This window comes from Actinia tenebrosa, unplaced genomic scaffold (assembly GCF_029948245.1).
Source record: "Actinia tenebrosa isolate PJP-AT-01 unplaced genomic scaffold, QUT_ActTen_1.0 PGA_scaffold1__47_contigs__length_23844297, whole genome shotgun sequence".
Lineage (NCBI taxonomy): Eukaryota > Metazoa > Cnidaria > Anthozoa > Actiniaria > Actiniidae > Actinia > Actinia tenebrosa.
In genome coordinates, this window is record NW_028292578.1 from 23795535 (window position 1) to 23808773 (window position 13239).

The 13239-nt window shown below is 44.8% G+C and overlaps 1 protein-coding gene across 3 annotated transcripts; it reads right to left on the minus strand.

The window, feature by feature from the left end:
- Positions 1-3290: 3290 nt before the first annotated feature.
- Positions 3291-12407, minus strand: LOC148910148 (uncharacterized). 3 transcript variants are annotated; one of them, XM_089033255.1, is made up of 2 exons: positions 12347-12407; positions 3291-4857 (listed from the first exon to the last, which is right to left on the minus strand). In XM_089033255.1, the coding sequence occupies exon 2, from the start codon at positions 4313-4315 to the stop codon at positions 3557-3559; it is 759 nt and encodes a 252-aa protein (XP_088889381.1). In that variant the 5' UTR covers positions 4316-4857; positions 12347-12407; the 3' UTR covers positions 3291-3556. The 3 variants fall into 3 exon arrangements, with proteins under 3 accessions (XP_088889381.1, XP_088889382.1, XP_088889383.1); XM_089033256.1 differs by lacking the exon at positions 12347-12407 and adding an exon at positions 11621-12216; XM_089033257.1 differs by lacking the exon at positions 12347-12407 and adding an exon at positions 11621-12225 and having other exon boundaries at positions 4607-4857.
- Positions 12408-13239: the final 832 nt, after the last annotated feature.

Sequence of the window (13239 nt, forward strand, 5' to 3'; positions counted from 1 at the left end):
GAAGTGTAAAAGAGCAACTAACCAACCGAAAACTTTCCCGCGCGGATGGAGATTCCAGAGAAGTGGTAAAGTCATTCTGTCGCTTTCCAAAAGACGATCATTATATTAAGATACGCCAAGGCCACGCCTCCTGTCCAGGCCCCTGCGACTTCCTACGAAGACCACTCCTATTTTTTTGTTTTCTTAGAGGCTGGTAGTAAGTTCTTAAGAGCAAGCTTCTTTAAAACGCCACTTGGGGGGCGTCGTGCGGCTAAGTTTGAAGCGTAGTCTGTGTTTTCGAAGTTCTTAATCCGCCTGCATCTTGTCCTTGGCAATTCTTATTCCAACCAATCCACCTGTAGGGCTCTGTCCCCTTTTTTTTTCCAAGCCGCCACGTCCCCTGATCTTTCTTCAGCGCTAAGTCGTGCTTTTTTCTTTCGGCGTTAATTCTTCTGCGTTTTTAATCACGCTAACTATTTATCCGATGATCTACCCACGCAAAAAATTAGCCCCCGTAAATGCTAAAGCTGCAATAACTCCACCACCTGCGACTAAGGCTCACCATTATATGTTAGGCTAGTACTTTTCCTTCCGTAGGCTATCCTTTAAGCATGATAAGCCCCTTCAACGGCAGCGGGTCATCTTTAGCAAATTAGCTAAGCCTCTTGCTTGGGTCCTGTCAGTAAAGTCGTCTTGACACTTTCTTACCCACCCACACCAATACCCGCAACGATGGAAGATAATATGCGCCGCTCACCAGTTTTTCAACAACGCGGTTGACATTATAGTTACAAAGCGAGAAGGTTTATTCCATTTCAGGGATTTTTGCTTGTTTCATACTAACCTCCACACGCGTTGATCTTTGGTCGCCTCCCACTTTACTTCTACGTGGCTTCATATCCCGCCTTGTCAAGTAAAAGCTGGCCTGCTGCTATAGCAATTCCGAACGCGGCCGATGACGTAGCCGGGATTCCAAAAGGATTCCGCTTTCTCATCCACACTTTTCTCTCTTTTTTTTTTTGGCTTTATTCTTTCTGTTCATCGCCCGCGAGCTTCTTTCCCGCGGCAAACTCTGCCTGCGATTTAGGCTGGTAAGTCGCTGCTCCTCCTGAGGTTGTTCTTCGGTGCACACTCATCAGTTATATCTACGGACTGAAGGACTTGATAATAACTTGACTGCGACTTTACAATGACTTATGTGACTTTGATTCAGTACTTTAAGGACGACCTTGACAAATGACTTGACTAAGTACTTGACAGAATGACTTTAGACACTTACTAAGTCTTTGACAATAGAACTTGACGAAGTACCTGCAATGACATTGACTAAGTTACTTAAAGGATGAACTTGACTAAGTACTTAAGGATACTTGACTAAGTACTTGAGGTGGACTTGACTCATCAGCACCGTGCTGCCTGTCAGACCTTTTCCGACTTCTGTATCTCATTCTTGACAGTCCGGCCAAGAATGTTCCAAAGGAACCTAGTACCTCTTTCAGTCCACGTGCCTCTGACTACCGTTGCAAAGCCACTCAGAGGCTACTAGCCTTAACTTCCCAGCAACGTCAAAGACAACCACCCGCGTTTATCGTAGTTTCTTGAGGCGATGCACATAGTCCCCCTCGCTATGTCCGTCCTCAGTGCTCACATCGGCTATGGGCAGTGCAAGTCAAGCATTTAGTCGCAAGTCGGAGAGCGACCGTCTGCGACGGCGTCCGGTGTCTTACTTGCAAGGCCGCCTCGTCCTCTTATGGAACTTTTTGACTTTTCCTCTTCTGACAACTTATTAACCTGCCTCACTGGGGACGTTCCTTAGACCTATCATTTCTTTCTTTCTTTGCACTTCCCCGAAACAAAGAAGAGAGGCGATAAAGTTGTTTTTCCTTGAGGTCATATACTTCATCTATCTGCTGGGGACTTCCTCTAGAGATCTGCTAAATCCCAATATATGCTTTAAATGGATACGGAACCTCCCCCACCCCCCCCCCCCCCCCCCCCCCCCCCCCCCCCCAACCCCCCCAACCCACCCCCCCCCCCCCCACCCACCCAACAAAAACAAAAAAAAAAAAAAACAAAAAAAAAGTGGGGTGGGGGGGGGGGAAAAAACAAACCCACAAACCACACGAAAAAAAAAAAAAAAAACACACAAAAAAAAACAAAAAAAACAAAAAACAAAACAAAAACAAAATCGTACCGACCGAAATTCACAAACCCCTTGTGTGATTTGGTGTTGTTGTGTTGTTTTTGTTCGCCCCCCTCCCCCCCCAACCCCCCCCCCGCCACCCCCCCCCCCCCCCCCTCCCGCCCCCCCCCCCCATCTCGTGCCTCCACCAAGGAATGTTTTTTGTTTTTTCACATTCCCCCGCCCCCCCCGCCCCACCCCCTCCCCCCCCCCCCCCCCCCCCCCAACCCCCCCCCCCCCCCTCCCCCCCCCCCAAGCGACCACACCCCCCCCCCCCCCCAACCCCCCCCCCCCACCCCCCTACCCCCCCGCACCCCCGCCAACCCCCCCCCACACCCCCCCCCCCCCCTCCCCCCCCCCCAAGAATTCTTTTCGCTAACATGACGTCACAATTTTTTTTTTTTTTTGTTTTTTTTTTATGTGTTTTTTGTTTGACTGTGAAGATTGGAGTTCCTTGGTTCACGGTGTCGGTTTTTTTTAATTCTTTATATTGTTCTTTTTTTAGATCTTATTATTTTGCTTCTTCTTGTTTTTTTTTTCTGGAATTTGGGTGTTGGAGGGTAGATGTTGTTTGGCAAATTTTTGTGTTTGGCTATGTCTTCTATTTTTGTTTGGAATGTTGGTGCGTTTTAAATGCCGCATGTATTCATGCAACTGTTCCTTGGATATCTCGCCTCCGTAGTCGCTAAGATGGTTTCCAGGTCAGACTTACTGGGTGTATAAAATACGACCAGGAGCCTATGTTTTCCCTGAAGGGTTTAGAGACACTGGTAAGCTGCTGCGAGAGCAACCAAACGCTAATATTGTCATGTCTGCCGCTGAAAGCGAGCTTCACTAATTCGGAGGTGCGCTTTTTTACGTCGTCCCCACAGGCAATGTCATCCAGTATGAGCAAGGTTTGCGTATCTTTAGGGAATTGCTTGTGCCAGAACTTCAAATGGCTGGATAACTCGTTAGGGTCTAAAATATCTACGAAGAAGTCGTCATCTTTCACTCCTATGCCTTCCCAGGTGCGGTTATTCACGTAGGTGGGGCATAATAACACTATGTAGTCGAAGCGGTATCTAAAGGGCCCTAATAGCTGCTCCACGATGAACTGGGTCTTTCCGCAGCCGGTGGGGTCCTACTATCAGAGCATTACAAGGCATGTGATCTGGATTCATATATAGATGGAACCAGTGGAAGCAGTAAGAAGGATTACCGCCGACGCAAAGGATAAAAAAGACACCATAGAAATACAAAGGGAAGAGATAGACCGGTTAAAAGAGCGCGTGCAGGAATTGTATGATGAAATGTGTGGTCTGAAGCGTGCAGAACGGTTTGGTGCGGTTTTAACGATAGTGGGTTGGGCTGCGGAGTCCGTTAAGGACTTCATTCAATATCCTCCATAGAACCTCATCGTCGTTGCTGGCGTAGCATTTCCGCCTTCTGTAGCAGCGCATCTTTCATGCGCATTTCAGCATAGCAACTGAAAGTACGTGCTTGTGATGGATCGTATAAGCACTGCCACAAGTGTTGTTCCTTCCTGACGCAGCCACACTTATCGCAAGTGTCGTTCCAGTAGTCTACGTTCTCCCAGGCGACCTTTTCAAATGTGACGTCGAAGTTCACAAAGAGGTTGTCTATTTCTTTTTTCTGGTTGTTTAATTGCCTTACCGTGTCGACTGGACAACAACGTTCTGCTACGTCGCCATGCTCTTCGCAGACGACTTCTGAAAGGTCGTATCGTTTACATCTGTATTTGTGCCAGGCATCTTCAAAGGATGCGTTGCAGCTTTTGCAAAGAGATTTGAGGCAGACTCTGTGTTCCATGTGGTATGCTAGTGCTTGAGGAGAGCTTAGTACCTTGTAGCATTCTTCGCAAGTAAGGTTGTGTGCGTTGTTTCGGCGACAGACTTTGTTTTTGACGTGGTAGGAACAAGCTTGCGCGGTAGCAAAGGTCTTATTGCAATGTTCGCATGTCGTTTCTGTCGCGCGTTGCTTAAAGCAGACCTTGTTTTTGACGTGGTAGGAACGAGCTTGGCTGGTCGTAAAGGTCTTATTGCAATGTTCGCATGTCGTTGCTGCGCGTTGCTTAAAGCAGACCTTGTTTTCGGTGTGATAGTTAAGTCGCTGTAAGGAACTGAATCGTTTGTTGCAATCGTTGCACGTCATTATAGTAGGGTGTTCTTTATGCCTTATTAATGATCCTACTTCGTTGTTGCTGATAGGGTAGGGTCTCTTAAGGCCTTTAGTTTTAATGTCATTATTTCTTAATGTTTTGAATGTTATCAGGCTTATATTCTTAGGGCCTTTAGTTTTAATGATAGGGTATTATTTCTTAATGTTTTAAATGTTATTAGGCTTATATTCTTAGGGCCTTTAGTTTTAATGATACCTTATTATTCTTTAATGATATCTCATTAACATTACTTAATATAATAAATAAAAAGAGGATAATATGAAGGACCCTAAAATAAGTCTTTACGTAACGTATCCTAAGAAAGAATAATAAGATATTATTAAGATCTCCTTACATCAAAGTTAAGGCGCAGGAGCCTGGGAGGAATTCTAGTTACCCTTTCAATATATGGACTGCATTACATGTGAACTACCTGCCGACTGCATAATTCGTGAGGAGAAAAAATACACCTGTCCTCATTGTAATAAGGTATTCCCCGAAGGATCCTTTGTTGGGCATTGGTGTCCCACAGATCCTAAAGCACAAAAAACTTTAGCTTACAAAGAGGATCTGTAAGGTATGTATATGGAGCGACTGAAATACCGTCAAAAGACCATAAGCACCCTTTGTGGTGACTGCGGTCAAAAGCTGTCCACCCTCCAAGCCTTACAATATCACCGCGACAACAGGGTCTGTCTTAAGAACTGCTGCCGCCGCTGTGATGAGCCCTTCTTTGAAGAGAACTGGCATAAGTACCGCTGCCGCCGTTACCACCTAGAAGGTATTGCCTGCGAAACCCACGGTGACATAGCCGAACGCTGTTGCCCCCTTGAAACCTCCCGGGCGCTGACAAAACGTAAGAAGGAAATTGACCAAACCTTTGTAGGCTTTGACGACGTTGAGGGCGTTAAATGGGAGGACAGGGAACACTGGGAGGCTATTTGCGATCGCTGTGGCTGTCAACGGAGTGGACAACATATTTGGTGCTGTCTATACGACGGACCACGTCCTTTAGACCATTACCTGGCGGTACGAAAGGCTTGGAAAAATGATAAAGATATATGATACCTCAAATCGCAGCATTCGTAGGAGGCGTCTTAATTACCGTATCCGCTTACCAGATAACAGAAAAAATGAGGTCCGCCGTAGCAGACCAATACTTAACCGCCCATGAGGATGACTTCTAATCGCACAGAGGATTAGCATCTACCTTCCTTTCAACGTCGAACTTCCATCGACCGCTGACCTTACCATAGCTGCGTATGTGTGTGAATTCCTCACCTTGAAGGACATACCGCACGCAGTCCGGTGCCCACAGTGTGCACTCTTTACCGTCGTGTTCCAAGACCAACCTTAAACGGCTAATGTCTTCGAACACAACATAATTTTTTATTCTGTATGAAATGCCTTGGACTAATTCACGCCAGTGTGTCTGTTCAACTATCATTATATCTATGAAATATTCTTTGGTGAGTCCTTAACGCATCCTGCGTCTTAAAAGCCTTGGTGCACCAAGGACAAGGTACGCGAATGCCTTCCGCGTAATGGTCGATCTCCCTACATATAAGGTCGTAATCATTGCACACCATAGTTAGGTAACCATTTGCTTCGTATTGTGCGAGTAATGCCTCTTGTTTTGAGGATAATACGCCGTTACCCTTAGGTGTCTTCAACTCCAAGCATAACCCATTATATTTTTTATGTGCATTGAGAACTAAGATGTCAGGCTGACCTGCCTGGTAACCTTTCTGCCAACATACTATTCTTTTGCTAGCTGAGTCCTGTAGTTCTCCAAGACCTGGTGCCAGCAGTAGGATAGGGTGGAATCGACGTATGTAGTTTACGACCTTCTTATGCAGGTCAAATTCATTTTCTATTTTGAATATTAACTTATTAGGACTGTCAAAGCGCCGCTCTATTTCATACTTACCTGTTTTCCTGAGGGTAGGGAGAACATCGCCTAACACCCATTTTCTGAACTCCTTAGCTACGGACTTTTCAGATCCGAATATTAACTCATAAAGACCCATTTCAGTGATGTAAACGGTATGTGGTTGCGCATTAAGGGTGTCAGTCAGATTGACACCCTTTATAGACCCCAAAGTTACCTTGTTTTCCTCTGAGACGTGTGCTCTAGCTGCGTCCCTAGAGTTAACGTAACCCAACGCCAAAGCCACCTCCTTCGCTTTGAAATAAAGTTTATCGCCTTGCACTATGCATTGCAGTTTGGTGTTGTTGTTTTTGAATACGCGAAGCATTATATACGTAAGAGATATTTTTTTGGTTAAGGAAGCGCATTAATATGCAATGCTCTTTAGCTGATTCATTTCTACAGTCAGTTGCGCGTCAGAGACAACGAAGACGTATGCGTTGATCTTGTCTGAGTCACTTGCGCTAGTGTTTGGGTCACGCTTGATTTCCAGGGTAATGCCGTCCTGGGTATTTACCAGACGCAATCCCTGCCCATGTAAATCCTCGTCGTTGGTGGTTCGCATGTCAATCCACAATGCATACTTATCGGTAAAGAACTCGCCGGGTGCAACTTGATCCCCAAACTTTCTTTTTATTTCCCTGTAGATGTCTGAGGGCTTCATTCCCTGCGAATACACCTTATTTGGAACTCCATTGATGCTAATCCCGACGTTGGTGATGTTGGGGTTATGAAAGGCTTCAGAGTCGCGCTTACCGGCTTCATAAGGTTTGATAAATACCAACATCAGCCCTGTAAGACTACGACGTGGTAAATTAATGCTCTGAGTAATTACCGCGTCTGTCTTATCCAGGAAACTAAAGGTTTTGTACATTACCGCGTGGTCATACAAGAAAGCCTTTCCGGAGCTGTATTCCATGCCAGCGCTGCGTGCTAGATCTTCGGAATGTATGGTTTCATACTGCAATTCCAGGTTGGTAATGGCATATGGAGGAATACTTCCCGACAACGCAGTGCTTAACCCGCCAATGATGTTAGTTATGTTGGCTAAGGTCACTTCAAACTGCAACTCACTCAACTGTCTAGGATAATAAACTCCGTGGCTGGTAATAGCCTCAAAGTCCAATGGTATTACGTATTTAGTACCATAGGCTGTCTTAATGGCCTTTGCATCTGCCACTGCGGTTTCTCCGCTGCCGTCAGTAGGTTGTGTCTTGGTAGGAGTCCTAACCTTACGTAAGATTGTGCTACCAATACCCTGCTCTATCTTTTGTGCCCTTTCGAATGCAGTCAACCACAGATCTTTGTAAGTGGTGTAAAGGTCATAGTTGTTTAAGTCTAAGAGGGATTCCCCGGCAAACTTTACTCGCATCTTTGAGACGATGTTGCGACCAAGGTTGTTAACGATAATCCTTTCATCTGCGACGGTAGGTTGCACCGTCAAATCAAACCTTAAAGCTAAGGTGCCAGGAACTAAGACTAGGTTATCTGTTAGTCGAGGCACACCTACGTACAGCGTTTCTCCAGGTCTAGCGCTGCTGGGGGTAAAGGTGACTCGGTGAAAGGTGCGTTCTGCTTTCAGTCCGCCAACCTGCTTAGGTAATATATTGGGGTTTAACTTTGAGCTTATCATATATAATGGAAGTAGAAGGAACAGATTTCGATCCCACCACTGAAGAAGGTCAAGTCGATATTAACGACGAAGAATATGAAACCCTGCTTCCTGATGACAATGTAGACCCCCGAGGCCTTTTTGATAAATTGCTGAGCAAGTATGGCGTCAGGGCCCGCGATGCTATGCGTTCCTTGAGAGATAAATTTAGGTCTAAGAACCCCCACACGCCTATTCCAGAATACTTACAAATGGAATCCCTTGGCGTGCGGTCGGACTTAACAGCGGACCTCCTCAATGACCTAAGAGAGCGATACCCAAACATAAACCTGGCTACTTTGGACTTCCAAATAGGAGACAAAGGGCAGGTTCAAGTTAGAGAATCGGGTAGGGAAAAATGGCACAACCTGTATCAAAGGAGAAATACCAGCCTGCTTAACAACCAGCTTCCAAAAGGAGTCACAAATGCGCTTGGAACGCCCAACTTGACGATGCTAAGCACTTTGACTCAAGAGGAAACAAAAGTTGCTCAAAGGACCTTTATTAGAGGTATTTCGAAGCCTGGCTACAAAGATGCCCTCAGATCCGCAATCAGACTGCAAGAGGAGCGCCAGGAAAAACTCAACCAATTAGAGACCGTCAAAGAGGAAAAAAGCAAACAACTTGAAGAACTTCCAAAAGATAGCGACGCGACTGGAGGCTTGGTGAGCTTCTTGCAAAAGGTAAAAGCTGAAAAGGAAGCACTTCAAAAGGAAATGCAGGAAAATAAGGTAACCATCAACGACCTTAGGCGACAACTCGACGAAGCAACCAAGAAAGGGGGTAATATCGATAGTCACTTTAATGCCGTCCAGGAGGAAAACCAAGCATTGCAGGGGCGTATAGAAGAATTAGAAGACGAATTCATGAAACAAAGTAGGTTGACCACTGAAAGCCATGTCGCCGAAATTGCAGACTTTAGAGCTAGGCTTTCTAAGCTGTTGGAAGAAAAAAGCGCCGCAAGAAATCAGCTAAGGGCTGCTTTGAATGAATCGGCGGGAAAAGACGCAGAACTACAGCGTCTGGGAAAAGAATTGATGGAGTCTGTTGACAGAGAAAGGCAAGTAATGGCGGACAAGGCAGTGGCGGAGGAACGAATACGACAACTTCAACAGGCCGTCGAAGACCTGGAGGGGCAAATAGAGCGGCAGCAGGAAGTAGTTGCGGACCAAAATCGTCCCGAAGAGGAAAGGGAAGCAGCTCAAAAGGAAGTAGAAACCCTTCAGGAGCGCCTTGCAGAATTACATACGCAAAAGGAAAACCTGGAAAGAGAATTGGGGCTTACCACCAAGGAAAAGGTAAAAAGAGCCCTTTTGAAGTATGGTATTCCACTGGCATTCGCGGTCGCTATTTCAAGCGTAGTAGGTGTAATCTTTTCTGCGCTTAAGGCTACAGGCGCAGGCGTAAAAAAATTAGGTAATGGACTAACGGCCTTAGGAAAAAAGATGGCAGCCGGCCTTCCTGGGCTGCTGGGTTCAGTTGTTTCCTTGGCACTTAGGGCCGGCGGAGAACTGTTGAAGTTCGTGGGGAATAACATTTGGATATTAGTAGTAGCTATTGGGGTGGTACTCTTGAAGAAGATGAAGGTTTAATCTTATCTGGGTACGTTACTGGTGGCTTATCGTCGTCGGGAATCCGAGGTGTCCTCGACTGGGGATAAGTAAAGATAGTATTCGCGCCGCCTTGATAATGCGAAACTAAAGGTATGAAAGTCATAGTACTAATGGTCTTATGACTCCAGGTAGCATCCACCGGGGAGCCAGCTGCCGGATAGGTGGTATTTATCCCAACAATACCCGAATGGGTTCTCCTTGTGTCGCTTGGACGAATTTGAAGCCTCGCATGTTGACAATTAGCTATTATGTGAAAAGTCACCGGTGTTAGGTTCTCCAAGCTCGTGGTCGTGGGCTCAAAAGTGAAGTGGGTTAAATGCCTCTTATTTTTTTTTTTTCCTGTAGGGTAGTAGTGGGTGGTCATTCTCATCAAGGATTCTAAACCCAACATTGCAATCATTCCACGCACTAATGTTAATAGTGCATATGATAATACCAAGACCTCCAACCTTCACCTGCAGGTTGGTATCATGCCAGCTATCGTCAGAGTACTCCTCCTCCTCTAAATAATGAAAAAACGAATCTTCCTTTACATGTGGGTTATTCATATATTTAAAGGCTAACTACCGTAAGGGCGCTAATAGTTTTGTGATTATAAACGTAATCTCTTTTATCATCTATGCTATTTATCGTAACCCTCCCCGTATCGTCTACTCTTATCTGCAGCTTTACCTTCCCATGACAATCGGCGACCATATGAAAAGTCCAAACCGATAGATTTTCGAGGCTGCTGGGGTTGGGCTCTACGGAGAAATGCGTAGGCTCCCTGTTATCATCTTTTACGCGCATAGGCTGTAATACTCCATTGTCGTCGCAGAAGCGAAATCCTACGTTGGCATGACTACTTGCGCCAATGCAAATACTACAAAGGATTAACTTCTTTCCTGAGTAGTTCAAATTCACAGACATCCCCGTAACATCAACCCAAGATGCCTGGGTGTATCTTTTCTCACCTTTGTAAGTCGTATAAACACAATCTACTCCAGCCATGTAGGGGTTGTTCATCGCCATATATAATAGCTCAGACCAATGCTTGCAACTGTTAAGCCGGCTTTTAGTAAGTTATGGTTATATTCCTCAGGCATGACCTTCTTTACTGGTTTCTTTGGCAGCACCTTTTTTAATGGTTTTTCTACCTCTTTTTTTGGTTTCTCTACGAAGTGAGGAATGCTCTTGGTCATGTCAGAGTTCACGTCATTCACCCCAAACTTCATATCCTTAGTAGCTCGCTGCAGCTTATTGTTATAACCCACAACGGAATTGGTGTTAATAACCAAATTACTCGGCATTAACCAACAACCAGGCGACAAAGCGTAATCCAGTCGCACTTTAGACTGCTGCACCGCCAATTGATATCTCTGCACCGACTTGGATATGTCATTTTCTATTATTGCAGACTCAAATAAAGTTAGGAATTCTTCTTGTGTTTCCCGCGAAGCACCTTGGGATCCAATGATGGGGCTGCGGGTATTTACCTGCGCTCCTAAGATGCAGTACACAAATGCTTCAATGCTGCGGTTAATCCTGGCTAGGTTCCTTAAACCTTTTCCTTTCATCAACACGAATGGATCCCAAGTGCCTAGGTAGTTCGATTGGATTCTGGTAATTAATGAATTATTGCTCTTATCACCACCCATATCACCGAACTCTAACTCATTACTTGGGTATTCCTGATGCCCATAATCGGCTGGCTTCTCACCGTTGGCACCCCAAACGTAAACTATACCCAGCCCATGCGTCTTACCCTCTTTGTAACGAAAGTCTCTTTGCTGTGGTTTGAACTCATTAATTAACCTTTCCAGGGCTGCGGCGTCATATCGATTATTCATTGGATTAAATGCCTTATCTCCCGGTAAAGGTACGTTAAGCTCCTTCAACAACCTCCTTACCGTAAAGGCAACGTGAAACCGCATGATCGGAACGTGAAACATATCCGCGGCAACGCCACAACCTTTAGTGGCGGCCCAGACAGCAAAGTTTAACTGCTGCGGCCAATATCGCATATTGGGTCCTGCTAACCATTCCCTGGCCTCTTTACCCGACGTATGCTTTAACATCGTATCCCCATAGATATTCCTTACTACTACATCAAATGATTGCCTACCCACTGAAATCTTCAGGAACGTTACCATCGTTTCAAAGTCGTTTACACCACCTTCAGCATCGTAAAATGGGTAATCTTCCTTGTTCATTAATAAATCCCTTGGGAAATTAGGCTGTACAACCGGTAAATGCTTCACCTGATCGACCAGCGTAGGTTTTAAATCCTCATTGCTGTACATTCTTTCACCGTTATAGTAAATACCATCGGGTCTTCTTTCGAACTTACTAGCACCCGCATGTGGAAACCTTTTCCTAAATTCTCTCCAATTCCAGTAATTTTGGTTGTCGTGTATATCATTCCCAAAAGCGTCGTACATTATATATAATGGATGTTATAGCATCAGCACCTCCGCTCTATCCTGATTTACCTAATGAATTGAATGCCGAGAACTTTCGTTTGAATAAGGTAAATCTAATCCTGGCTTACTTGGAAGGGCAAACGAAACACTATGAAAAAGTCCAAAAAAAGTACGTCAGAGCCCGGAGTACGCTACATAAGATTGCGATAACTTCAGGATCCATATCTGTCGTGTTAACGGGCTCCGGCGTTGCTACTTCGCTTACTGGGCCGGGAATAATCGTTGGAGTTCCTTTGGCCGGCGTTGGGGCAGCCTGTGGTATTATTTCGGCTGTTGCTACGGGCATTATGAAACAGTTGTCAAGCAAAATATCGAAACATGACACGACAATAGCTCTGTCAAGGGCTAAAGTAAATACTATTACCGACCTTGTCTCAAAGGCTTTGCGTGACAGAAAGATAGACGACGTAGAATTCTCGCTTATTCTGGCCGAAGAGGAAAAGTACGAGAAATTAAAGTCGGACATAAGAAATAAAAAAACAGTCGTAAAAGATCTTTCCGAGGAATCTCGCAAAAAGATCTACCAAGAAGCGAAAGAAGAGCTTCAAAGAAAGCTTGCTCAGTAAGCATCTGCTTTGAAAAAAGCGAGACAGGATTTCATTTACATATCGAACGTCAGTCTAGAAATTACGCGTAATATAAATTCAGTGAATTATTACGCGTAATATAATTTCAGTGAATTATTACGCGTAATACGAATCATTTAGCGAATTATTACGCGTAATATGAATTATTTGCATAACCTTATTTGGCAAATTATTACGCGTAATATAAATACACGTAATATGTTATTGTCGCCTTGGAATCCATCCTAACAGAGGGTGGTTGGGGTCGATTTCGTGAAATATTTCGTAGATTACGTCAGGGTAATAAGGAATATCCTTATTCAGCTGACAAAACATCCACTCGGCTCTGCTCATATCAGAAACCTCAGGAATAGACTTACCGGTAATTTCAGACAAAAGATAGGGAATAGCTTTGTAATACTTCCCTAGCTTTAATTTTTCTAGCGTTTTCCGCAGGCTTTGTGGCGTTGGCTCTTCTAAGTGGCCTATAATTCTTTCCATTACTTCGTTATCTAAATATACTGGCTGATGACCTTGTATGTGACTCATCCAGTCTCTGAAGTATTTTATTCTTTTGTATGGGGTCTTCTTACGACCTCCATTAGCATAATATTGCTCTCTGGTGGCATTTGGTACAGCATTACGAATATTCTTACCACACTCGTAACATTGTGCTGACGTGTCGTCTTCTATTT

Coding starts and splice junctions, on each gene's coding strand:
- LOC148910148 (XM_089033255.1), bottom strand. CDS start 4,315: ATGACGTGCAACGATTGCAACAAACGATTCAGTTCCTTACAGCGACTT.